The 26,506-nt window shown below is 48.1% G+C and overlaps 1 protein-coding gene across 1 annotated transcript in view; it reads left to right on the top strand.

Annotated features, from left to right (window-relative positions):
• Positions 1-15,590: 15,590 nt before the first annotated feature.
• LOC144111285 (protein limb expression 1 homolog) overlaps positions 15,591-26,506 on the top strand; it is a 32,222-nt gene continuing 21,306 nt past the window's right edge. Inside the window, exons 1-2 of the mRNA XM_077644524.1 lie at positions 15,591-16,008; positions 26,078-26,220. Coding sequence (XP_077500650.1) covers positions 15,783-16,008; positions 26,078-26,220 — 369 coding nt within the window. The 5' untranslated portion in view covers positions 15,591-15,782. The remainder of the gene's footprint in view (positions 16,009-26,077; positions 26,221-26,506) is intronic.

The raw sequence follows: 26,506 nt of genomic DNA, 5'->3' as shown, positions 1-26,506 counted from the left end.
TCTCAGCTTGAACTTCTGCTTCCTTTCATACAATTTTCCAGACGCTAATGCGTATGAATATCATTTGATGTCAAATAAAGTTAATTGAGAGTAAGCGCTCGTTGTGCCGTCTTTACCTTCGTCCCCGTCCTTATTAGCGCTGTTGTTTCATAATTGACCGATCCAAACTCGCTGTTCTTCTACCTCATACGAATCATTTTTGCGAGTGGCACGCGTGGTGCGCAAATGCGGGCAGTTGTGCGCAATATCGTTCATCAGATCCAGCGCTACCAGCCAGCATAATCGCCCACCCCTGTTTCTACCATCATCATTATGAGTTCCAGCCGCCCGCTCTATGACCAACATGCACCCAACAAGCCCAGCTCTGCCACCGTCCTCACCAGTGTGATGACCCCCATAATGCGCAGGTCCACACGGGACGGAGAGGCAAAGAGACACCGTATGGCTCAGTTTAAACAAACAGGTATATTCAATAATTACACATGATTAAGATTATACATCAGAGGCTGGGGCGTCCGAGCTTACGTGCCGACGACTTCATGGGGGCGATGGAGTGGCTCCGGAGTTGGGCTCGAGCGGTTGCTGGCAGAAGCTGCACGCCGTCGGGCTTCGGCGCTGAAGGCCCTCTTGGCGAACGATGTCGTCCTGAGCGTTTCTTCTTCCGTACTGCTTCTCGATTTTTATATCCTCTTCTCCACACTCCCTAGGGTGAGGACGCCCACGCCGGAGGGGAAGGAGGGGGGGCTAGGGCTTTCACTTGGGCGCACAAACATACCACCGCACTTATTGTCTCGACCCCCTCACGTGTTGAGTCCGAGGGAAAGAAGGTTGACTTCGAGGTAGCGCATAGCGTCGGCTGTGGTAAGGCGCGCTCTGGCCCGCTGACAGTTCCCTTGTCCTGGAATGTGCCCGGGAGGGCCGCCCCTGAAACCGCCACGCCAATTGGGGAGGATAAAGCCTGTTTCCCCGCGGCGGCGGCGGCGGGTCCGGTTGGGTCCGGTTGGGCTTAAACCCCTTCGTTCTGGTCGTCACTCAAAGTGCATGGCTGGGTAATTGATGATGCCGCTGTCATCTGGGTCTCCGTCTACGCCGCGCCGTGGAACGCGGAACCTCGTAGCACACACAAGGAATGTACCTCGTAGCACACACAAGGAATGTACCTCGTAGCACACACAAGGAATGTACCTCGTAGCACACAAGGAATGTCACACTCGCTCACCCTCCAGAAGAATGTTCTCCGAACATTTGAGTCCCTGCAGCTCCCCTTGTCTTTCTGAATCGCCTCGCACAGTGCGTCCGACAAAACACTTTTCGCTGCACTCAACACCACTGCACAACACCATATGCCTCCGCTGTCATAACTGGCGTCTCCAGGGGCAGCACTGATCTTCTTTTACAGATAAACATGAAACTCAGCACCCAAGCCTCTCCTTTCTAGTCCAAACTGGACGAAATAAATTTACCACAGTTACAAAGGAGCTCCCACTTCTAGCACGATCACGGCACAGACAAAAATATAGATAACGAAAGGAAGTAGGGCAGGTTCTGCATGCGCTCCGCATGCTCTCCTGTGAAGGTGTTACTTAATGACAGAAAGGTTTAACTACCAACTCCGATAACTTAACATATAAGCACATAGCAATGTTATGAGCTGTGGCATTACACAATTCTAACCAGTTCAAAACTCCGCTCTGTTTACGCCATTAGTCCGACTTAGCTTTCCGATTTCGCAGCGGATATCGGCCTTCATGAGTCATACTAAGTAAGTCTGTGACCCTTTGTCTGCTTTGGGACTCGCGAGGGCTCGTGGCAGGAGCCTCTCCTGGCGTTATCTGCGCGGCAACCTCGCGCGCTTCTTCTTCTAGCAATGCATGAAGTAAATCCGGTGGCATTCCGGCCGTCACCTCTGGCGCCTGCCGAACAAATGCAGGAGAGGGCGTTTCTTGCGAACTATCTGCGCGCTCCGCTTCACTTCTGTCCCCATCAAAATCCGCGCTTTCCCTTTCCTCATTTCGTGAATACTGAACCGGTGCCGACTTGAGGCGATTTGCGTGTATCCTTATCAAGCGCCGGTTCACGTCTCGGACTCTGAAGTTTACCGGAGAAAGCTTCTCGACAACCTCGCACGGTCCTCTCCACTTCGTCTGGAACTTACGAGCTAGCCCATTCTGCCTTTGGCAGTTTTCAATGTACACGCTGTCCCCCACATTAAACGGCGCGTCTCTAGCACTGCGATCGTGCACCTCCTTCCTGCGCTTCGCCGCTTTCTTTAAGGCCTCCTTTGCGATGTCCCTCGCCACTTGCAAGCGCGATTCTAGCTCAACCTTATAGTCGTCCAGTGAAGCGTATGGGACACAACGGGGGCCCTCTGGCACTTCACTAGGCTGGTCCGGGTCTCGGCCGTAGAGAAGAAAGAATGGCGATTCGCCCGTGCTCTCGTGTGCTGCGGAATTGTAGGCAAACATTGCATACGAGAGCCACAAGTCCCAGTCCCGCTGGTCGCGCGAAACAAAATGCGACAGGAACCCGGCCACGGTTTGGTTCAGTCGCTCCACCGCGCCGTTGCAAGCCGGATGGTACGGTGTTGTCTGCTTCTTAGCGATCTTAAGCAGCTCGCAAACTCTCCTCATTAGCTGCGACACGAAGTTCGTTCCCCGATCTGTCAAGAGTTGCCTCGGGGGTCCATGTCGGAGCACGATCTGTTCGACAAATGCTCTTGCAACCGTGTCTGCCTTCTGATCTGGGAGTGCTACCGCTTCCGCGTATTTTGAAAGGTGGTCGACAAATACTAAAATGTACTTGTTTCCGGAAGTGGTCGTGGGCAATGGGCCCATTATGTCCATACCTGTCCGCTCGAAGGGAGCCGAAACCTCAGGGAACGGCTGAATTGGAGCTGGTCTTCGTCCCTTGGGTGTTTTTCTTTCGAGACAGGAATGACACTTCGCACAGTAGTCTCTAACATCCTGTCGCATGCCACTCCAAAAGTACAAACGCTCCACACGCCTGCGTGTCTTCGCTACGCCAAAATGACCGGCGCATGGCGCATCGTGAAACGCGCGAAGAGCCCTTTCTGTCCACGACCGAGGTATGACGACTCTCTCCCAAGCGGTTTTCTCTGGTCTCCCTTTCCTGGTTGGCCTCGTGCGCCGACACAGGGTGCCGTCTTTGTCAATGAAATAACCTAGCTGTTCGGGGTGAGACGGTGCGCCCTCTAAGCTTTCGATTATTCGCTTCAGGTCAGGATCTTTGCACTGCTCTGTGCGTAATTAGGCGGGGTCGACTACGGGGACAAACTCATCTATAGCTGCCACGGCAGCTGTGCGGCTGAGTGCATCAGCATTCAGATGTGTCTTTCCTGACTTGTGCTCAACTTCAAAGCAGTATTCCTGCAGGTGTAGATTCCATCTAGCGAGTCGCGAGCTAGGGTCCCTGACACTCATCACCCATTTCAGAGGATGGCAGTCTGTGACTAGCTTGAATTTGCGGCCGTAAAGGTAGCATCTGAAGTGCTTTACTGCCCAGACAACGGCGAGGCACTCCCTTTCCGTAGCTCCGTACTTTTGCTCTGTGGGGCTCAGCTGTCGGCTAGCAAAAGCAACGGGATGTTCTTTGCCCTCGATAACCTGAGATAGCACGGCACCAACTGCGAACTTTGACGCATCTGTGGCCATAACGAAGGGCAAATTAAAATCCGGGGGGCGCAACAGCGGTGCACTCATTAGCTTCCCTTTCAGGGCCCCAAAAGCATTCTCCGCGTTTTCGTCCCAGCGAAAGGCGACATTTTTGGCTGTTAAGGTGGTGAGCGGCTTAGCGAGCTTGGCGAACTCCTCTATGTGCCTTCGGTAGTAACCGATCAGGCCGAGAAACTGCCGGACCTGGCGGACGCTAGTCGGGGATGGAAAATCCGAGACACACCTTAGTTTCTCAGGGTCCGGTCGCACGCCGTCAGCTGAAACAACGTGCCCGAGGTATTTCACCTCGTTTTTGAGGAATTGGCACTTAGAGGGCTTCAGCTTGAGACCCGCTCCTCTTAGTCGCACCAAAACCTGCTCAATATCGCGCAAATGGTTCTCAAAACTGTCACTGTATATGATAATGTCATCCATATACACGAAGCACAGCCTCCCCAGAAGACCTGCCAGGATAACATCAGCGGTTCTCTGCCAGACAGCAGGGCTGTTGGCCAGACCCATCGGCATTCTTTTCCATTCATAGTGCCCTGAGGGCGTGTTGAATGCCGTTTTCTCGGCATCTGCCGGATCCATTGCTATCTGCCAGAATCCCGCCGCCATGTCCACTACCGTGAAGTACCTGGCAGAGCCCAGCTGAGAAAACGTCTCCTGTATATTGGGGATGGGGTATGGATCGATGCGAGTTACGGCATTTAGTTTGCGGTAGTCCACTACCAATCGATACGAGCCATCTGGCTTTTCCACCAATAGTGCTGGTGCTCCCCAGGGTGACTTTGAGTGTTCGACAATGCCGCGATCAATCAGGTCCTGCACCTGCCGCTCCATCTCCCCACGTTGGGAGTAAGGAATCCTGTACGCACGCTGGTAAACGGGCGATGAAGTGCCGGTTTCTATCCTGTACTTTATAACGCCACAGCAGCCCAAATCCAGGTTGGACGCGGCGAATACCTCCGAGTAGTCGTTCAGCAAACCAGCCAGAGCCTCCCTCTCCCTGGAATTTACGTGAGAAAGATCGAATGACACCTTTGGAGCAGCCGGAGGACTAGCATGCTCTACAGTTGCGAGTACCGTATCGGTGGGTTCACGTTTCTCTATCGCAGAGGTGAAGAAAGCCAATGTTTTGTTCTTGGGAAGGCTCAGTGGCTGCTGGCTACAGTTAACCACCCGTAGGGGCACTCTGTGGGCGTCATTAACTGTCACGAGGCACGCGGCTGCCTTCAGGCCATTGCTGAGAGAGTCGACCGGCTCAAGCACTCCCACGGCGCCGCTCTCTACATCTGAAGGCACAAACGCGTACAAAATGTTCTCCGACCAAGGAAGGACGACCGCCTCCTCGACCAGCCGGACGGCAACCCGCGAATATACCTTCTCCAATGATCCCACTGTTTGACGGGTGTCAATATCGGTAATGCGAATCTCAGCCCCTCTCCTGTTCAAAAACGGAACTTTTGAGCCGCCCGCATTAACCTCTTCCTCAGAGAATGAGACTACTACCTTCCCTTTTCTCAAAAAATCCTGCCCTAATATACCTGACACTCCGTTTGGCAGAGACACCGTGTCCGGGCATACGTAGCAGGGGTGCTCCAATGCAATTCCGCCGAGAGAGAAGTGTAACCGGTAGAGTCCACTTATGCCAAGAGGATCCCCCGTTATGCCTACAAATTTGGTTGCCATACCACCAGACGCTTCCAACACCTCGCGGTCCCCCTTCCTTCGAAGCGTGTTAAAACTGCTCTCCTTAAGCAATGTCACCTTTGACCCCGTATCTATCAACAATTCCATGCAACAACCATTTAACTTGCAACGCACAACAGGGCATGCCTCGTCGGCCACACAAACTACCACCACCTCATCATCCACTGCTCCCTCCCCACGCTCCTCAGGCTGGGGAGGACTAACTAGTTTTTTGTCTCGGTATCTGGAGCCCCGCTGTAGGCTTGCTTAGGGCGTGTCTCGCCTGCTTCTCTTTGTGGCTCCCCACGGCGCACGTTTTGGCAGAACCTGGCGATGTGTCCGCGACCCTGGCAAGCGAAGCATACGATTTCTTCAAAATCTCGCATACCGCGCCTGTAGCTTTGTGGCGGTCTCCGGTTTCCAGCGAATGGGCACTGTTGAGCGCGCGCTTCAACCTGGCGTTCCACCTGCTGAGATAGCAGCTTTTCTAAGCGATCTAACCGCTCTGTCAAGAGAGCAACCTCAGGGTTGAGCACCGCTCTCTCTATGACGCGTACTCTCGCTGCGGCTGTCGTTAACGCCTCATTTCGTTCCTCATCCAATGCGGCCGCCACGGCTTGGTCGAAATTGCTCGGCTTGCGCGAGAGCACGAACCGGCGCACGGGGTCTTGCAGACCAGCCACGAACAAAGCGGTCATTTCCTCTTTAAGAAGAGCCTCCGCGTATTTCTTCCTTAGCTGGTCTCCTTCCTCCTCCCTGCTTAACGTATCGCGCGCTAAGCGCTGAAGCCGCGACGCAAACGTTCGCACGTCCTCCCCTACCATCTGTCCGGCGTCACGGAACCTCTGTACCCGCACGTGACGTGGTTCAGTGTCGAAATGCTCAAACGCGAGCTTCTTAAATTCCGCAAATGATTTTGTGGATTTTACTTTTTCGTCTCGCCATGCAAAATCATGAGCAGCTCCTGCCATCTTACACCTCGCCATTCCCAGCATTTGAGCATCGGACCATCCCCCCATTTTCCCAATCTCTTCTAGCATGGAAAAGAAATCGCAGATTGGAACCCCTGTCTTATCTCCTGTAAACGTCGGAATGACGCTTCCTAATGCCAGCATGCTTGCTCCGAGCGACGGCTGTGGAGTGGGAGCTCCCTCAGATAAAGACATTTTTTTTTCAAGCCCTCCGGTGCCTCAAGCCTCTCAAATGGGGGTAAAAGTCCCACAATCAGTCCCGTGATTCCCTTTTGATTACAATTTTGAAGTCATGAATGTCGCAGCATTCAGAGGACATTTGCTTTTGAGACCCCACTTCTGACACCAGTGTGATGACCCCCATAATGCGCAGGTCCACACGGGACGGAGAGGCAAAGAGACACCGTATGGCTCAGTTTAAACAAACAGGTATATTCAATAATTACACATGATTAAGATTATACATCAGAGGCTGGGGCGTCGGAGCTTACGTGCCGACGACTTCATGGGGGCGATGGAGTGGCTCCGGAGTTGGGCTCGAGCGGTTGCTGGCAGAAGCTGCACGCCGTCGGGCTTCGGCGCTGAAGGCCCTCTTGGCGAACGATGTCGTCCTGAGCGTTTCTTCTTCCGTACTGCTTCTCGATTTTTATATCCTCTTCTCCACACTCCCTAGGGTGAGGACGCCCACGCCGGAGGGGAAGGAGGGGGGGCTAGGGCTTTCACTTGGGCGCACAAACATACCACCGCACTTATTGTCTCGACCCCCTCACGTGTTGAGTCCGAGGGAAAGAAGGTTGACTTCGAGGTAGCGCATAGCGTCGGCTGTGGTAAGGCGCGCTCTGGCCCGCTGACAGTTCCCTTGTCCTGGAATGTGCCCGGGAGGGCCGCCCCTGAAACCGCCACGCCAATTGGGGTTATAGGATAAAGCCTGTTTCCCCGCGGCGGCGGCGGCGGGTCCGGTTGGGTCCGGTTGGGCTTAAACCCCTTCGTTCTGGTCGTCACTCAAAGTGCATGGCTGGGTAATTGATGATGCCGCTGTCATCTGGGTCTCCGTCTACGCCGCGCCGTGGAACGCGGAACCTCGTAGCACACACAAGGAATGTACCTCGTAGCACACACAAGGAATGTACCTCGTAGCACACACAAGGAATGTACCTCGTAGCACACAAGGAATGTCACACCAGCATGAGTGTGCACCGCCTCCAGCGCGTCAGGCAAATGCCCAGCAATCTGTCCTGTACCGCTGCCATAACGTCTATAGCCACCACCATCAGTCTATAGCTAGAAATATATTTCGGGGGGTGTTATGCGCCGCCGGTAAAAAAAAAATAAAAGAAAGTGAGCCTGTGCGCAAACAATATCTTAGTAATTTTTCTTCTGTAATAAAGCCGGAGGCTTGGTTGTTTCGTTCACTGTAATATCTACATATTACTAGTGCACACAGGACCCCGAGGACTTGATTCGTAAAGGGTATTTATTTTTCACACACACACACACACACACACACACACACACACACACACACACACACACACACACACACACACACACACACACACACACACACACACACACACACACACACACACACACACACACACACACACACACACACACACACACACACACGCGCGCGCGCGCGCGCACGCGCACACACACACACACACACACACACACACGCACGCACGCACGCACACACACACGCACGCGCACGCACGCACGCGCGCACGCACACGCACGCACGCACACACACACCAAAAAATCGCGGATATTTACAATACAATATTTTCACATAATATACAACAAAAATGCTTTTGCTCAACAACAAAGTCCGCAGCTGCGAACGGATGACATTTGTAAAATTTCTTCCCTGTGCATGTGAACCTGCGCCCGTACGCAGAGGCGCTTTAAGAAATTCACTGTTTATTTTCGCGATAGTTTAGGATCATTTGAGAACAATGCAAATGATAGAAAAGTAGGCTAACGAGAAAAGGTATTTTTATTGGGTGAACTGTGCCTACAATTAAAAGGAGTGCCATAGGTCGTGGGAAGGCGAATTGTCCCTATTTTCTACCATAACATCTGCTTCATATTAGAACTGGAATTACTTGCCCAGAAACCGACACTCTTCTTATTTTCGTTGTTATATATTAATATATAGATGCCGTGTGAATAGCACGGGCGAAAAAAAGGCAGAAAGGAGGGAGGAATGCAGCGCTCAGATTATTTCGAAGGGTGTTCTCTCACTAAAACACACCCATGGCTATGCCCCTGACCACCACCTCACCCAACATCTTTCCACCAAGCCCAGTATTATTTCCAACGTCGTCAATATGCTTCCAACGCACTCATCGGGGTTGCCAACGTGTCCATTAAGAGCTCTGCCACATTTAGAACCGGCGCACATAATTCCTCCACTACAAAAACATAGTCCGGTGTTAAAACTTCTCTTGTCCCCTAAACGAGGAGCTAATGACGAGAAACAAGTTATAAGATCTTGAAATTTGATACCTGGCTTGTTTAATAAAGTCAAGCATTGAAAACCTTATTTCGTTTACTTTTGTGACTGGCTTGCGGAGTAATACAGTGCGCCGTGGATTCTGCTGGCCCAGTGTTAACAACTGCTCTTTCTTTTAAGTTGTATCCTACTATAGCAGAAATCATGTTGGAATTTTCAACAATGTGTAAACCGCTTTTTCCTTCTCAGAGTGTTTAACATTGCTTTTGTTTTTTGCATATTAATTTTTGCCTGTATAACTCATTGATCATGACTAGGACAAGTTGTCAGGCTAGTAGGTGGGGATCCATTTGTTTGTTGACAGCGCTCAAAAAACACGGACAGAAGACATAGAAGACGACGTCACAGGCGCTGAACCTCAACTTTATTCAAGAACACCGAAACACTGCAAATATACCCAAAACACAGGCGCCGACAAGCGGCGAAAATTTTATGCGCTCGTGGCAACATAAATGATGTGAAAAGTAGGGGTAAAATGACAAAGGCTAAAAACCAAAGAATTGAACAGGGCAGGATAAAACCAGAACGAGATGAGACAAAAAAATATATTTTACCAAGTCATTTAAAAAAGAAAAAAACTCCGACACGTGAAATAGTGGTGCGGTTTGACTAACGGAATTTGCAAGAAGGGGTCCGATAACATTGAACCAAAACATACACACCAACAAAGATCAAATGTGGTGAAAAATGAGAAAGGCGTAGTGGCAAGAAAGAAAAAAAACACGCAATGAAAACGCAATAATGATCGGGTACGCAAACGAAAATTTAGCAAACAGATGAAGCCAACATTTAACGCAGCTAAACACAGAAGATGAAGTGCTCTAGATAACTAAAAGGATAAACAACGGCGATGAGCAATAAGGGCGAAGCCAACAAGAAACACGACTAAAGGCATGCAGTAAAACCGAGAGAGAAAGATAAAATATCAAAAAATGAAATTCAACTAAAAGGAAGTTTAAAAGCAAGAAAAAGATAGTAATGAAATTGATAAAATGGAGATTGGCGAAAAAAGCAGAGAATGTAACTTCGTTGTAAAACCAAGATTAAGTCAAACAGATCCAGAAAGAAAGGCTAACTCTTTTTCCGACAGTGAAACCGAGGGTGCGCTTACACATTCACCCTCGAGCCTGGAAATCTCGGTGGCTTCCGCTATTTAACGCGTCGGCTTGTTCCGGCGCTTTTTTAACACTGTGGCTTTTTCAAACATTGGGTGGCATGGCTTTTTTTGGTCATAGTTTCGGCAGTGGACTGGTAGATTCCAGAGGGATGTACCTGATAAATCATTCTTGTGCTCCCTTAGCCTTTCACTGATGCATCGGCCTGTTTGGCCGATGCATACCTTGCGACAAGACAAAGGAATTGAGTAGACGACGCCTTACGCGCATAATAATAATAATAATAATAATAATAATAATAATAATAATAATAATAATAATAATAATAATAATAATAATAATAATAATAATAATAATTGGTTTTTGGGGAAAGGAAATGGCCCAGTAACTGTCTCATATATCGTTGGACACCTGAACCGCGCCGTAAGGGAGGGAATAAAGGAGTCCAATCTTTCGCCTTCCGCGCATGCCGTTGAGGGATTTCTGTGCCGAGTGGTGCATCCTCTGTTCCTTTTTTCTTTTTAATTTAGAACCCGACAGAGCTGTGATAGGCGGTGGGGGGCGGAAAAGACAACGTCTACTTCTGCTTTCCTTCCAATTTTCTTAAGGTTGTATGAAATTTGGTGCATGTAAGAAATAACAGCAACATTTTTATATTGCTTGCGCGCTTCAGCCGGTGACGCACTTTTTTCTCGCTTGATACTTTTTAGCACATTTTCTGCAACAGAGCTAAGCGGTTGTGACGGGTGCCCTGATTGCGTAAGCCTGCATATCTGGTTTGTGAAGCTTTCTTGCAATTTGTGCTCGCATAACTTGTTCAAGGCATTAATAAAGGTAGACTGAATGATACTTCTTTTCACCAGCTTCGAGTGAGAACAGTCGTAAGGTAGGATGGCTTTTTTGCCCCTTGGTTCAAATGCCCAGCGCACGGGATTGGGCGTAAAGAAAATCCTTAGCTCCAGGAAGCGCATGGAATCATTGTCCGGCAATTCGTGTGTTAGTTCGAGTGGAGCTAGGGTACCCTTAAAAACACTAATAATTTAAGGCACTTCCTGAATGAAGGCTTCGTCGTCGCAGTCTGAAAGGACTAAGAAATCGTCCACGAAGCGGAAAATTTTTTGAACGCTCGACTGTTCGAAGCGGTTCCTGAGAGCTCTGTCATGCATGGCAAGAAAAAGATCGCTGAGCACGGGGGCAAGGCATTATCCTATGCAGATTCCTTGCTTTTGAAAGAGACGTGAACCATTCCATTCTGCAACTGTTGATTTTAGGTATACAGAGAGCAATTCCAAGAAACCATCCACCGAAACTCCACACTCATTCTGGAAGGATATGGCTGCGTGATTGTCGATAGCTTCCGAACGCATTTCATGAGGCCATTTTGAGGGATAGAATAAAATAAGTCCTTAACGTCTATAGAAAACCCGCGAAAGACTTTACCTCTAGTCTCATCCAAAAACCCAATGACTTGTTCCGAGCTCTTGACCAGGCACGGATCATCAATAGAAAGCAAATTCAGGTTATCTTGAAAGTACTTAGCTGCGTCTTTCTGCCAGATATTTTTCTCCGAAACAATAACACGCAGAGGGCACCCTATCTTGTGTGTTTCTGAAGTGAAGAACATTTGCAAGCAAGTGTTCTTGTTGCCTTCTATTGCACGAGACAGCTTTTCGAGATTCAATCTTTGGCACAGTTTTTTAGCTGAATTTCTTTGCTTGCTTGCTAAAATATCCGGTCATTTTTTTCTGACTGAATTGCTTCGGCGGCCTTGGACAGGTGCAATTGTTCAGGTAAAATCACAAACGCTCACTCCTTGTCAGCAGTTAGCAGAGACAAATGGTTTCCTTTCAAATGCGAAGTTTTTTTTTTAATGGAAACTTCTTTCCTTCAGTGATTCCATCAGTGCTTTCAGTGCTTATAAATGATATGCTAAGGAGCATTTACACTAAGTATGAGTCTTCGGAACTGAGCCGGCAATTCATTATGATAATAATAATAATAATTGGTTTTTGGGAAAGGAAATAAGTAAATGGCGCAGTATCTGTCTCATATATCGTTGGCCAACTGAACCGCGCCGTAAGGGAAGGGATAAAGGAGGGTGTGAAAGAAGAAAGAGGTGCCGTTGTGGAGGGCTCCGGAATAATTTCGACCACCTGGGGACCTTTAACGTGCAGTGACATCGCACAGCACACGGGCGCCTTAGCGTTTTTCCTCCATAAAAAGGCAGCCGCCGCGGTAGGGTTCGAACCCGGGTCGATTGTTCCTATAAGAATGCTTTTCAAAATTCGCGGGCCGATTGGGGTTTTCGTAGTGACGGATTTTGCAACCAAAATCCTGAAAATAGACGTGACTATAGTTCAGTGGCGTCGGCAGGCGACTACACCCTGTCATTCGCTGGACCCACGGCAGCCACTTCGTCACGGGCACACTTCCGGTAGCCGTGAAGGTCGTCTGCTCGTGCCGCCGCGCGAGCCAGGTCATCGCCTTCGCGCATATGGTTTAAATTTACCTCTACTGCCTCTTTTGCCGGGAGTTTCGGGGCCACCTGCAGTGCCTTTTTCATCCGCAACAACAGACGACAAGCAAAGGAATCCGACGCGCGTCGCAATCAAGAAAGTCGGAGAGCATAGAGCTACTACTACTAGGAGAGAGACCGTGGAGACGCTGCCGATGCTGCTGCTGGGGCGCTGGTGCGACAACCGGAAGTTGTAAACCGAACGTCAGCGGATGACATGTTCATAGGCGGGGCCCAGTTCCAGGGCTGTTTTCTTCATTTTTTCTGGTGCCCCGCGTGTACGAGTTGAGGGGGAGAGGAGGAGCGTAATTTTTAATCGTTTATATCTTGGTTGTTAATGATGCTAGCTCAAAAATTCTTGCACTCGGCTGACGTGTGATCGAATGCCTATCCCTCGTCTGCTTTATGTAACCTCAACTAATTTATTGCATAGTCCCTTTAAGTCCTTGACGTCTCATTTTTTTATGGCTTAAGATGATTTTAGCGTTATTCCAAGCTTCTGATACAATCGAGGTCATGAGACATTGAGTATACAGGGTGGCTAGTTTTTATCGCACAATCACCCCCCCCCCCCCCCCCCCCGTCTTTCAACAGATCTGCTGCTACCCGATCATCACAAGCTGTTTTTCCCCTTTGCATTGCTCCTAAAGCTTTCTTTAGTTCCTCTTTCGTTACTGGCGGGATGTCCTAGTGCTGTGCGCTACCGCCTGTCTCATTAATTAGCGTACTGATTACATTGGCTACTGCGTGGATTTGTGTACGACTCTTCGACTACTTTAACTATCTTATCCATATTGATAATGACATTGCCCTCTTTGGCTCTTAAATAATACATCTGGTTTTTGTATATCGATAGTCTCCTGTTCACCGCTTTTAGGCTGACTCCGTTCTTTAAAGCATGTTCGAAGAAAAATATTCTATGCTCTAGAATTTTTCATACCTGGCTTGCTTAATAAAGTCATACATTAAAAAGCTGATTTCGCTTACTGTTGTGATTGGCTAGAGGCAGGTGGCCGCGAACCATGGCCCAGTGTTAACAACTGTAGTTGTTTTCTTTAAGTTGTATCGTACTATCGCACTATAGTCACTGGAATGCTCAGCCCAACTGACAGCAGCTGAGAGATTTGGAAAAGCAGCACTTTTGAGCAGGCCGTTCCACTTGTTCCCTAAACATTCTTTCGACTTCACTGCGGCTAGCTGCCTGACGACAGCAATTCATCCTACACTTTGTACATGTTGATGACCGATGTCAACTGGCAACAGCGCGGCTCCCTAGTGCAGCTAGCTGACTTCAAATGCGGAAAGTTTGAAATGCGGGACATTCTTGAAAGTTTTCGCATCTTTTTGCGGGACGTGGGAAGCCCTCAATGCGGGACAGTCGCGCGAGTCGCAGGACGGGTGGTCACCCTGTCTGGCGCCCTCGGGGCGTTCTGCGCAGGCGCAGTGGCGTCCGCTACCGTGAACCGCTTCTGCGAGGCACCACTGCGTCTGCGCAGAACACCATGAGAGCGCGCCAGATGGCGCCACGTGCCTGCCATCTGCGTGCACGCCTGCCGCGTCGAGAACAATAGCGCGCGCACTCAGTGGTCACGGATCACCGCTGCTTACGCGCTGATTGGGCAGACGTGCACACTGCTGACGTATACGTGGCGACATCTGAGCTTCTGCGCACATGCAGTGGCGCCATGAGGAAGCGGATCTCGCAAAGCTAAAACTATGGTAGCACCATACTAAAGCTCTCTAGTCTATTCTTCTTTAGCTTCTAGCCGTGGCGGGAGAGTGAGCCTAATAAAAAAAGTTACTGAATCGAGTTGCATTGTTGGTTCATGCTTTCATGGCGGAGTGTGGTGCCGGCATGATAATAATAATTGTTTTTTTGGGAAAGGAAATGGCGCAGTATCTGTCATATACCGTTAGACACCTGAACCGCGCCGTAAGGGAAGAGATAAAGGATGGAGTGAAAGAAGAAAGGAGGCAAGAGGTGCCGTAGTGGAGGGCTCCGGAATAATTTCGACCACCAGGATGTCTTTAACGTGCACTGACATCGCACAGCACACGGGCGCCTTAGCGTTTTGCCTCCATAAAAACACAGCCGCCGCGGTCGGGTTCGAACCCGGGAACTCCGGATCAGTAGCCGAGCGCCCTAGCCACTGAGCGACCACGGCGGGTAAATTAAATTTTTAATTTTTTTTCTTCCTCGGTCAGGTGTATGAGATGAAATGAAAAATGCGGTGGCCGTTTTTAGCCGCTCATGTATCCAGTGCTAATATCCAAGATAAAAAAAAATGCGCGAGGGTTATAGGCAATGCAATATCTATCCGTGCGTATTACGGCTTTTTTTTAACCCTAGGACGAGGGTTCGTTTAAAGAACACCAAAGAGTAAAAAAAAATCTTTAAATCTAAGGACGCGGGTCTTCATTGTCATATACGATAGCGCTTGACGGAAGGAATAAGTGCTCTACTACAAGGCTCGGGAGCAAACTGTGTAGCCTGGTTACTTTTGCGCAGTGCTCTAGAAGCTAGAACACTACTTTTTGCAAAAGCGGTACATCAATATGGCGACCACAATCAATAGGCACGGTGTAAACAGCGTTATTAAATAAAATACATGGCAAGAAACCGTCTTGTATCACGTCAGATTCGCAAGACTCGGCCCACTGCATTTCGAAAGCTTTGAAGAAAGCGTACAACAAGGATGGATACTGCTGCGCCAGGGGGTGAAACTGAACCAGCATCGTTGAAGAAATAACACACCCCCTCCGTTGCGGTCAGACGAGAACAGCATTTGACTCATGCTCTTCTCGTAACAGAGAGCGGCGCTAAACGCGACTAGCCGTGCGCGACTTCCGAGATAAAAGAAATAAAAAGCGGCCTTCGAGAAGGCGCAGTCGTTTAGACAGGTTTTTTAACTACCGTGCCCTCAAGGAAACAACCATGGCGCTGGGCAGCACCAGCCTCTGGCCCATACACAGTTTACATTACTCCACTTTGTGCCCTCTCCTCTACCATTCCCCTCGCCTTTCTCTCTCGTCAATGGCGCCGCCCTCTCCCCAGCCATCCGGAGCGCGCCGCCGCTGGCCCCGCCTGCCTCCGCCAGCGCAGAGAGCGTCTGGAGCGTCTGCCCCCGTCTGGCGTCGGGACCATCTGTCGGCGCATCTGTGTTGTGTTTTGGTTGTGCTTGTCAGCGGGACTCGGCTGGCGAAGAGCGCGTTCCCACGTGTGCTTTCGCGCTGCTGCTGGTGCGGCGGCAGTTTTTCACCCACGCTCCCGTGTCGTCGCGTCGTCCGGCTGTGGGTATGATGCGTGCGGCCGCGGGGTTCGGCTGGAGCGCGGCCGACGCCGAAGCGGCGACGGCGACGTCGCTGCAGTGCGCTGGCGGCCGTCGCGGCGGCGCTGGGTCGTCTGCGTCGACAGCCTCTTCCCAGCAGCGAGACGCCGACCAGCGGGCCAAGGCGATGCTTCGCGAGGCCGTCGACGCCGTGGTGGAGAGCTTCGCCCGGGGCCCCCAGGGCTGCAGCCGAGGTAGGCCAACGCGATCACGCCGCCCCTGACCCACTCGCCATAAAGGGGTCGTTCGTCTCGACCGGCGGCCCAGGGTCGTCGGCCGTCGCGCGGGCCGAGACCGGTTATTCGGGTGGCGGCGCACGTGCTGAGACGCGTTCCTCAGCTGAGTTCGCCAGCGACGGCCGACGAAACTCCGCGTCGCTGTGTGCACAACACTGCCCGTGCGTGCAGCCCAGGCTCACGCAAACAATTCGTTTCTCTCGATCCTGGTGTTGCCCACAGTCGCGGCTGGAATCCCGTCTTCCGATCCATGACATTCCCGCAACTTTCTTGACTGCATAGCTGGCGCGTTGGAAAACAATTCACGGCATTGGTTTCGCTTTTCATTCGTGCAACTAACGTCGTCAGGTGCGCGAGCGCTTGGATATATCGAATACAGCCACACAATGAATTACCGTAGTCAGTTGACCCGTAATATTACCACTTTTGACATTTCCGCCCATGGCGCCAGTTCATTAAAGGAATTTCACTTTTAAATAACTGAATATTTTTTATATTCCCTCTGCATGCTGCTGCGACAGGTGAGACGACATTTGTGCAATCTCTTAATCCACGCCTGCGTACACCGTGTCCAGCTGCACATTAGCAAGTCAAATGTCAGCATTCCTTGTCTGCCAGGCTTGAAATAGTTGGACCATCATGTACAAGCTGTGCCTTGTGGTCAGAGCATGTCACCCACGCAATGTAGCACAACGCTGCTAAACAGACCTTTTGTGCTCTCAAGGAAACTGATCAACAGCGGTGATCCATCGATGCGTTTCACTTGCAGTATTGGACAACGCACCTGGTGGACACTGACACCACAACCCTGTTGTGACTTTGGAAGTCCTGTTTATTTCACCATATTAAATTTCATGTATCACTACTGAGTTTTAAAAAAAAAAATAATGTAGCCGATGACCCTGCTAGCCATCAAGGGCATAGAGGCATAGCTGCAAATGAGGAGAGCCCATATGGCACAGCATTATATCTGTGTACATGTGTTAATGCCTGTTCCAGTAGCCCCAGTTCGTAGTTCAGACAGCAGCAAGATGATACCACAAGGAATGTAGCCCATGGCGTTTTTATTTTCTGTTCTCCATTAGTGCGTTGGCAGGGAACGGGCTCCAGCAAGGTCAGAACTGGGGCTGGTTAGTTGAATGTGCAAATTATTTACATGTTGCTTAAAACGAAAGACAACAAAAGTGATGCATGAACTAGCGAGTGGTTTACAACGTGTGCAGTGGCAGGTTTATTACGTGCAAAAGATAATCGCACAGATGCAGTAAAGGTGAGAACTGCTCAGGATAAGGGCTTAAACTGAGTGAAAGGGCACTGTGGTTTCACGTCTTTTGTCACAAATTTGTGCAAGTGGTTTGAAATGCACATAATAAATTGGTTGATAAAGCTTGTGTATAGTTTGTGTTGTTCTGTGTTGATCCTCTTAAGCAGCATCTAAACAATTAAAATGGATTCTGGCTATGTGGGTAGGCTTGGCAGTGACAAGATGCAAGTTTTTCCATTTGTTCCTTAATTAACCCTCCCCTCCCTCATGCTTGACTTTACGAATATTTGGGGTGTAAATGAAAACCCGGGCAGTGTGACCCAGGCTTTCAGCGTCTTAAGGGGCAGAAATCTGGGCTAGTTGGCTATTGTAAGATGGACCAAGGAATGAAAAATGACAGGATTACACTAGTGCACAGGACACTGTTGTATGTAACATGGCGCAGTTGGTCAGGAGTCCTTTGCAGTTGCTAAGGCCTTAGCCTCTCTTTGATAAGTGTCAACATAGGTGTTGTTCTGCTCAAGCCGACACCGGCGAAGTGTTATGGGTGCCACTTAGTTTGTTATAGCAGGGAAGAAGTTATCTCTGGGGCTGTAGACTGCCGCGGTGGCTCAGTGGTTATGGCGCTTGCCTGCTGACCCAAAAGACGCAGGTACGATCCCGGCTCTGTTGGTCGAATTTCGAGGGAGGTGAAATTCTTGAGGCCCGTGTACTGTGCGATGTCTGTGCACATTAAAACCCCCGGTGGTCTAAATTTCCGGAGCCCTTCACTACGGCGTCTCCCATAGCCTGAGTCGCTTTGGGACGTTAAACCCCCATAAACCATAATCTGGAGCTGTAGTTCTGGCTGCTAGACCTGTCTGCACATGACACCCCACTTTAGGGCTGATTTTATATATGTTGTCTAAAGTTTCGGCTCATTTGAATGTTTCTTATTGTGAGGAATAAATGTTATGCCCTATATAATGCCCATATCGGCCTTTAGGGTGAATAGAAGTGCTGTGCTATTTTGCATGCTTGAAGCAACAAGCATTTGATGCTGTATCTTTTTTTGAAGGAAATGAGACAGGTGGAATAAAAAAGGGGATTGCCATGAGGTGCTGTTTAGTACTCAATGCTCAAATTACTCTGCGGACTTCTTTTTGTGTTGGTGTGATGCAAAAAGATACAGGTGTTTTCTTTGCCGAGGCACCCCTTGCTGCTCATCACAGACTACATTAGAGTGAAGCTTATTTCCTTTTAGGTGTGATAGCAGTTGCGGCCTACCAAGTACACACCATAAGTTGCCTTTCCATGTGAGGAAAAAGTGACTCACAGCCTTTATTTTTAGAGATCATTCCTTAATTGCACCTGTAAGCTGTTCAAGATTGGCAGCATATGTGATGGGCTTATTACGACGCATGGTTTTTACATCAAAGGCCATTATTTTTCCTTTGTTCACGTATCTTAAATTTGTGTGTTGCATATTTTGCTCAGGTTGACGTAAAAAATAATCCTCCTGGCTGACACTGGAAAAATCACCAGGATGGTCTGCTGTGTGTTGCTTGCAGCAGTCACATACAGTTATCTCTGCATTCTTATTTAAGACAGTTAATTAATCAGCGCTAAAGTTCATATCACTGCAATGGTGTGGACAGAATCGAGAGTTGTTTTTTCAGCTGCTAGCTTGTCCTGTAAATGCTCAGTATATTTGTTCAGTACAGGACTTTCACTTGCTTGAACTTGAAGGGGACTAAGAATTTGTTTGACTGATATGGAGGTTTAATTAACAAGAACCTTTTTAATGCGATGTCAGTGCACGTTAAAGAACCCCAGGTGGTCAAAAAATTCCGGCGCTCTCCAATATGACGTCTCTCATAGCCTGAGTCACTTTGGGACGTTAAAAACCTCATGAAACAAACTAAACTTTTTGATGTATTTGATATTGGTGAGGCCAAGTTGTCCGTCCATATAAACTGGCTGTTCAAATTGTTGAGAACACTCTGTAAATAATCTGCTGTCGTCGGGAATGTCTGGAGAACTGGCTACTTTCACGAGAATTTATGTGAGCCAAGTGAAAGTTGCGTCGGTCGTGTTAATAATTGAGCGTGTGACTTGTGAGCTTGAAGATGCAGCTCGGCAGTTTTGAGAAAGGGCAGACCAAATGCATGGCACTGTGATCGGAGCAGTCGCTCTTTCATGGCAAACTATGCCATGAGCTAAAACAATATTGGACCTAAAACAAAATACTGTTGATCACTTTGGCTACTTGCTATATTTGGAAAAGCAAAATTTATGTCACCAGATGAGTGTTGTGGGAACAATAAACATGTTTGGTATTCTCAAGTATTGTGCAGGTGCAGTGTTGGCAGGCATGGGCTCACCAAGACTGTGTAGCCCCTTATTGGTGGGAGAGAATAGGCAGTGCAAGCTTTGAAAATAATGTGAATGTTCAGTCGGTTCAGCTCAAGCCTGTGCTCTGCTTACTTTCAAGTCATCATTTGAACAGTCTCCTTACATGGTAGCTGAGACAATAACGATGACGGCGAAGCTTTTGCAGGGCTCCTGTTATTCTGCTAGCAATGTGAATGATCAGGGCTTGGAGGGCACTGCTTGTAATTGAGGTTAGAGGAAAAACTTTATCAGAGTTCGAGCAGCCCTGTGAACTTGACTTCTGCAACTGTCATTTGTATTTTAGTCAAATTGCAAGAGCTGTATTGCAAGATGGACATGGCCACATAATCACTGTACATACTGTGTTAAAAGATCTTCAGCCCATGAAAGAAGATGATTTCTGGATTGACACAGCACCCGTGAATGGAATGCATTGGCATTGTGCAATCAGTTTCACAAGTGTGCATCTCGGTATTAGAGAAATGTGCATAAATGATGATCATCATCATCATCATCAGCCTTACTACACCCACTGCAGGGCAAAGGCCTCTCCCATGTCTCTCCAATTAACCATATCCTTTGCCAGCTGCATCCACCCTTTGCCTGCAAACTTCTTAATCTCGGTGAAAAAACAGCGCACAAGCAGACACAGACAGAAAGAAGGGGACAAGTCTGTGTCTGCTTGTGCGCTGTTTTTTCACCAAGATGCAAAACCAACTAGCCCATTCAGCTGCTTTACTGACAATGATTTCTTAATCTCATCCGCCCACCTAACCTTCTGCCGCCCCCTGCTACGCTTACTTTCTCTTGGAACCCACTCCGTTACCCTTAAAGACCAGCGGTTATCTTGCCTTCGCATTACATGCCCTGCCCAAGTCCATTTCTTTCTCTTGATTTCGACTAGGATGTCATTAACCCGTGTTTGTTCCCTCACCCACTCTGCCCGCTTCCGATCTCTTAACGTTACACCTATCATTTTTCTTTCCATGGCTCGCTGCGTTGTCCTTAACTTAAGCTGAACTCTTTTCGTTAGCCTCCACGTTTCTGCGCCGTAGGTGAGTACCGGTAAGATTATGCTGTTGTACACTTTCCTCTTGTGGGAAATTGGTGAACTGCCACTCATGATCTGCGAGAATTTGCCATATGCGCTCCACCCCATTCTTATCCTTCTAGTTATCTCCCTCTCATGATCCGGATCAGCTGTCACTACCTGCCCTAAGTAGACGTATTCCGGCACAATTTCTAGGCTCTCGTTGCCAATTGTGAACTGTTGTTCCCTTGCTAGGCTGTTGAACATTATCTTGGTTTTCTGCATGTTAATTTTTAGACCCATCGATCTGCTCTGCCTGTCTAACTCGTTGATCATGATTTGCAGTTCACCTCCTGAGTGACTCAGCAAGGCAATGTCATCAGCAAATCTCAGATTATTTAGGTATTCTCCATTTATTCTTATTCCCAACTGTTCCCAATTCAGGCCTCGAAATACCTCCTGCAAACATGCGGTGAACAGCATTGGCGAGATCGTGTCTCCTTGCCTGACGCCCTTCCTTATTGGAATTTTATTGCTGACTTTATGGAGGACTATAGTAGCTGTGCAGTTGCTATATATATCTTCCAGTATTTTGACATAAGGCTCTTCTACCCCCTTATTACGCAATGCCTGTATGACTGCTGAGGTTTCCACTGAGTCGAATGCTTTCTCGTAATCAATGAAAGCTATATATAGAGGTTGGTTATATTCTGCGCATTTCTCTATCACCTGATTAATAGTGTGAATATGATCTATTGTGGAATATCCTTTACGAAAGCCTGCCTGATCATTTGGTTGATTAAAGTCTAACGTTGCCCTGACTCTATTAGCGATTACCTTAGTAAATACTTTGTAGGCAACGTATAGTAAGCTGATCGGCCTGTAATTTTGCAAGTCCTTGGCGTCTCCCTTCTTATGAATTAAGATAATATTTGCATTCTTCCAAGCTTCTGGTACAGTCGAGGTCATAAGGCATTGCGTATACAGGGTGGCTAGTTTTTCTAGCACGATATCCCCTCCATCCTTCAACAGATCTGCTGTTACCTGATCCTCCCCAGCTGCTTTTCCCCTTTTCATTGCTTCTAAGGCTTTCTTTACTTCATCTTTCGTTACTGGCGGGATGACGCATTGCTGTGCACTGCTGTCTTTCTCATTAGCGCTCTGATTACATTAGCTACTGTACAGGTCTGTGTAGAACTCTTCGGCTACGTTAACTATCTTATCCATATTGCTAATGACATTGCCCTGCTTGTCTCTTAATGCATACATCTGGTTTTTACCTATGCCTAGTTTCCTCTTCACTGTTTTTAGGCTACCTCCGTTCTTTATAGCATGCTCGATTCTCTCCATATTAAACTTCCTTATGTCGGCTACCTTGCGCTTATTTATTAATTTTGATAGCTCCGTTAGTTCTATTCTATCGGTAGTGTTAGATGCCTTCATGTTTTGGCGCTTCTTAATCAGATCTTTCGTCACCTGAGATAGCTTCCCGGTATCTTTTCGAACTGTCCTACCGCCTACTTCTACTGCGCACTCCGTAATTATTGATGTCAGGTTATCGTGCATTGAATGAACATCAAGATCATCTTCCTCAGTTAAAGCCGAGTATCTGTTTTGCAGCGCTATCCTAAACTCCTGTGCTTTCCCTCTTACGGCTAACTCGTTAATGGTCTTCTTCTTCGCTAGCTTCTTCCGTTCCCTATTCAAGTCTAAGACCTTACCATTCTATGGTCGCTGCAACGCACCCTTCCGAGGACGGCCACATCCTGAATAATGCCAGGTTTAGCGCATAGTATGAAGTCTATTTCATTTTTAATCTCACCATTGGGGCTTTTCCAGGTCCACTTCCTGTTTTCTCGTTTGCGGAAGAAGGTATTCATGATCCGTAAATTATTTCTATCCGCGAATTCGACTAATAACTCTCCCCTGCTATTTCTAGAGCCTATCCCATAGTCACCTACCGCGTGGTCGTCAGCCTGCTTCTTGCCCACCTTCGCATTGAAATCGCCCATCAGTACAGTGTACTGCGATTTTACTCTATTCATTGCTGATTCTACGTCCTCATAGAAGCTTTCAACGGTGTGGTCATCATGGCTGGATGTGGGTGCGTAGGCCTGCACCACTTTCAGCTTGTACCTCCTATTCAGCCTAATTGCTATAGCTGCTACCCTCTCGTTAATACGTTGCCAGCTATATCCTTATTAATGAGGAAACCCACACCTAGTTCTCGTCTATCCTCTAACCCGCGATAGCACAGTATGTGTCCGTCCTTTAGTACTGTATACGCCTCACCTGTCCTCCTAACTTCGCTAAGCCCTATTACATCCCATTTAATTCCCGCTTGTTCCTCGAACAGTACTGCTAGGCTAGCCTCACTAGCTAAAGTTCTAGCGTTAAACGTTGCCAGGTTCAGATTCCAATGGCGGCCTGTCCGGAGCCAGAGATTCTTAGCACCCTCCGCTGCGTCACAGGTCTGACCGCCGCCGTGGTCAGTTGCTCTGCAGCCGCTGGGGACTGAGGGCCGAGGGTTAATTGGTTTGATCATAGAAGGTTGTGGCCAAGTACTACACCAGGGTGGCCAAATCCTGCTCTGGTGAGAGAGTGCGTTGTCTGTTCTGTTCACCGAGATAAGGCCGCACTCCAGGCCTGGTTATGCAATTCCATCGACACGCGGATTTTTTTTTTTTTTTAAACCCGGTGGAGAATTGCGCGGCACCAGGATTTGAACCCCGGTCCTCTTGCATGCGAGGCGGATGTTCTACCTCTACGCCATCGCATAAATGATATGATACTGAAATTGTCGGAATGAAAGTGTTGGCATGGTGGGATATTTTTTCAGACTGTCACCAACGGACTTACTCAGTGCTGTTCTGCAGTACACGTGATATGGGAACAGACACTGTAATTCGTTTGAACTTTTTTTCTCAGAGCTACGTGCTGAGGCTTTTGTTGACCTCATTGCATAAAGCCAGTTACGATTACTGTAGTAATTCAACCTTGGGTCCATGGCTTCACATCTCTCTGTGAACAGAATTGAACACTGGAGCACGGCAGTTGGCGTGAAAATTTTTTTTTTTTTTTTTACACTCAAGTGCCGTGGCTTTACAGAGAGGATTGGCTCCGACTAACAAAAGTTACATTAATGTGGCAAAGGCAGTGCATCAAGATAAGTACAGTTGAGTGCAATATAAGAAGGAACAAACCTTTTGCACAAAATTGCAAGTTTTTTCTTATTTGTGAACTAAATTTGAGAATGACTTTTGAATATTACATGCCAAGAGGAAAGCTAGTTAAAAAAGAGAAAAACCGTGCATGTCACACATATATAATTATGGAGTAGTGAATAAATCAACACTTAAACTTTTTTCCCTCACATGTTGCTCACGACTGTGTGTACAGAAAAAAAAAAGTTGGATTCAATGGATTGAAGGAAGTGACAGCCTTGACAAGGTTTAGAGCAGTTATGTGGCGCAACTGAAAATTGGCCCTCAAAATGCGCTACATCCAAACTAGCTATATCATATAGCGCCCACAAAAATTGGATATTGCTTTCAGGGTGTAAACAAACATGTTTGGTCAGTGTTCTTCTGTATAATTTCGTTTACGAATGCCTATATTTAGATTAAAACAAGCATTAATTGAGTACATGTGCTTTAGGCAGAAAATAAATCTGTACAGAAAGCAAAACAACTCTTGAAAAGAATCTGAAGTCATTGGGTTACAGTGTGGGAATCGGTACACCAAAGCCTTGCACCAAGTCATGCACTACATTTGTATCACGTTACTTGAACAGTTTAGTTTAGTTTAGTTTATGGGGGTTTAACGTCCCAAACCGACTCAGGCTATGAAGGACGCCGTAGTAAAGGGCACCAGAAATTTCGACCACCTGGGGTTCTTTAACGTGCACTGACATCGCACAGTACATGGGCCTCTAGAATTTCGCCTCCATCGAAATTCAACCGCCGCGGCCGGGATCGAACCCGTGTCTTTCGGGCCAGTAGCCGAGCGCCATAACCACTCAGCCACCGTGGCGGCTCATGTTACTTGAACAGAAGTTAGATTAGTTTTGTAGACGGTGCAGATGTTGGGCTATGCTTTTAGTTTTATGTAGCTGAAACCATGACTGTTCTTAATACTTTCATTAAGATGCCACTCCTTAGGCATATGGATTCCACTTTTCTTGTCTGCCTTTCTTTGGTTTTTAGGATTTATAGGAAAGAAAAAGGATCAGCACGATTGATGTCTGCTTAAATGAAGTGCCACAGCCACAGTCATTACAGGGGGTGGCCGTATGGATAGAGCAGGTACACTGAAATGGTGGTGATTGTTGGTTAAGGCCCTCAGCGAGTGAAATATTTTAATTTGCAGAGATTTCTCAAAACTGAGAGGCTTTCCATTAGATTCCGGCCTTTTGCTTCACAAGAGGAATTGCTCCCTTTGGGACAGGAGGTTTACTGAAAGCAATTGACAGCAGAGGCTTTTGCCTATCTCATTTGGTGAAAGCAGCAGTTGTAAGATGGCGTACAGTGTGTTTGAAGCGAACCATCCCAGTTTGATACCTCGAGCAACATGGAGCAGTTTGCGATATATAGGAAATGGGACATAAAAAAGTGGGCGCTATCTTGGCGCTATCTTGAAGTAGTGACTGTCAGAATTGGAGAGTTTTTATTTATGCTGTTCTGTCCCTCTTTGTCTTTGGAGCATGGATGTGATTGTCGATTTTTGACACTTGCTGGGGTGAGCGTCCTGAATCATGCAGGTTGAAAGCCACCACACGAGATTCCATCTTGAGCAATGAATAGTGCCTGTCCATAAGCAACGCACTTATGAAATGTTGTGCTCAATATGACTTGCAAGGCGACCGAAGTAAGTCAGCTGAGGTTCCTGCTTTATAGTAAATCAATGCGCCTTCACAGTGAGCATCCAACCTGCACAACCATTCAGTCTACCTTTTTCTTCGCATCGACTACTAAATGCATCAATTTTCAGCACCATATGGCTCGCAGTGCTTCGTGAACTAAGTTCCTGCCACAGCTCATGCGTTGCAGCTCATATTGAGCGTAATTGTACATACCTTGGAGCTGCCTTTAAGAAGCTGGCGACACAGTAAGCAAGGTGTTTCGAAGGCATTTGAAATGCATCCAAGGAGAGAGCAGCGTCAGGCTGTGACCTGTATTTCGCATTTTCAAGGTACATCGTTGCCTCCGGTGTGACTGGTGCCCACAAGTGCTGTGTCCTAATGCTCTCATCGGTGGTCTCTCTCCCTGTGGTCTTCTTGTGGTTGCACTGTGCTGTGCTGCTTGGCCGTGTTTTTTGAACAGCCTGTGTGCACACACCCCGTCCCTTTGCACTGCCCGCAGTGAACGTGGTGGAGGCCCTGCAGGAGTTTTGGCAGATGAAGCGCCCCGGTGAACCCGTGACGTACGAGCTGGTTCCCGCGTGCAGCCCGCCCTACGTGTGCTACGTTACGCTGCCTGGCGGCAGCTGCTTCGGAAGCTTCCAGGTGAGTTTGCCCAGCAGATTACAGCCTTTCTGTGTGGTGGTTCACCACGGTGCACAGCTTCCAGTATACTTCATGCCTTCACCGGCGATAGTATGGGTGTGTTGTGTGCACACTGATCTTCACTAATCATTGTGTATCATAGGTGATGAATACCAACACATCTGCCGAAAAAAAATGGAAATGTACTTTGGACGATCTTCCTATTTTTCTAAATACTTCTAGTGCAGGATTAAATCAGTGCTTCCGTGTTTTGCAGTAAACTACCAAGTCTGTTAGTTCTTTTCCA

The sequence above is a fragment of the Amblyomma americanum genome, chromosome 11, assembly GCF_052857255.1.
Source record: "Amblyomma americanum isolate KBUSLIRL-KWMA chromosome 11, ASM5285725v1, whole genome shotgun sequence".
Taxonomy (NCBI): domain Eukaryota; kingdom Metazoa; phylum Arthropoda; class Arachnida; order Ixodida; family Ixodidae; genus Amblyomma; species Amblyomma americanum.
The sequence above is the reverse complement of the archived record's forward strand: the minus strand, read 5'-3'. Positions and strand labels throughout refer to the sequence as shown.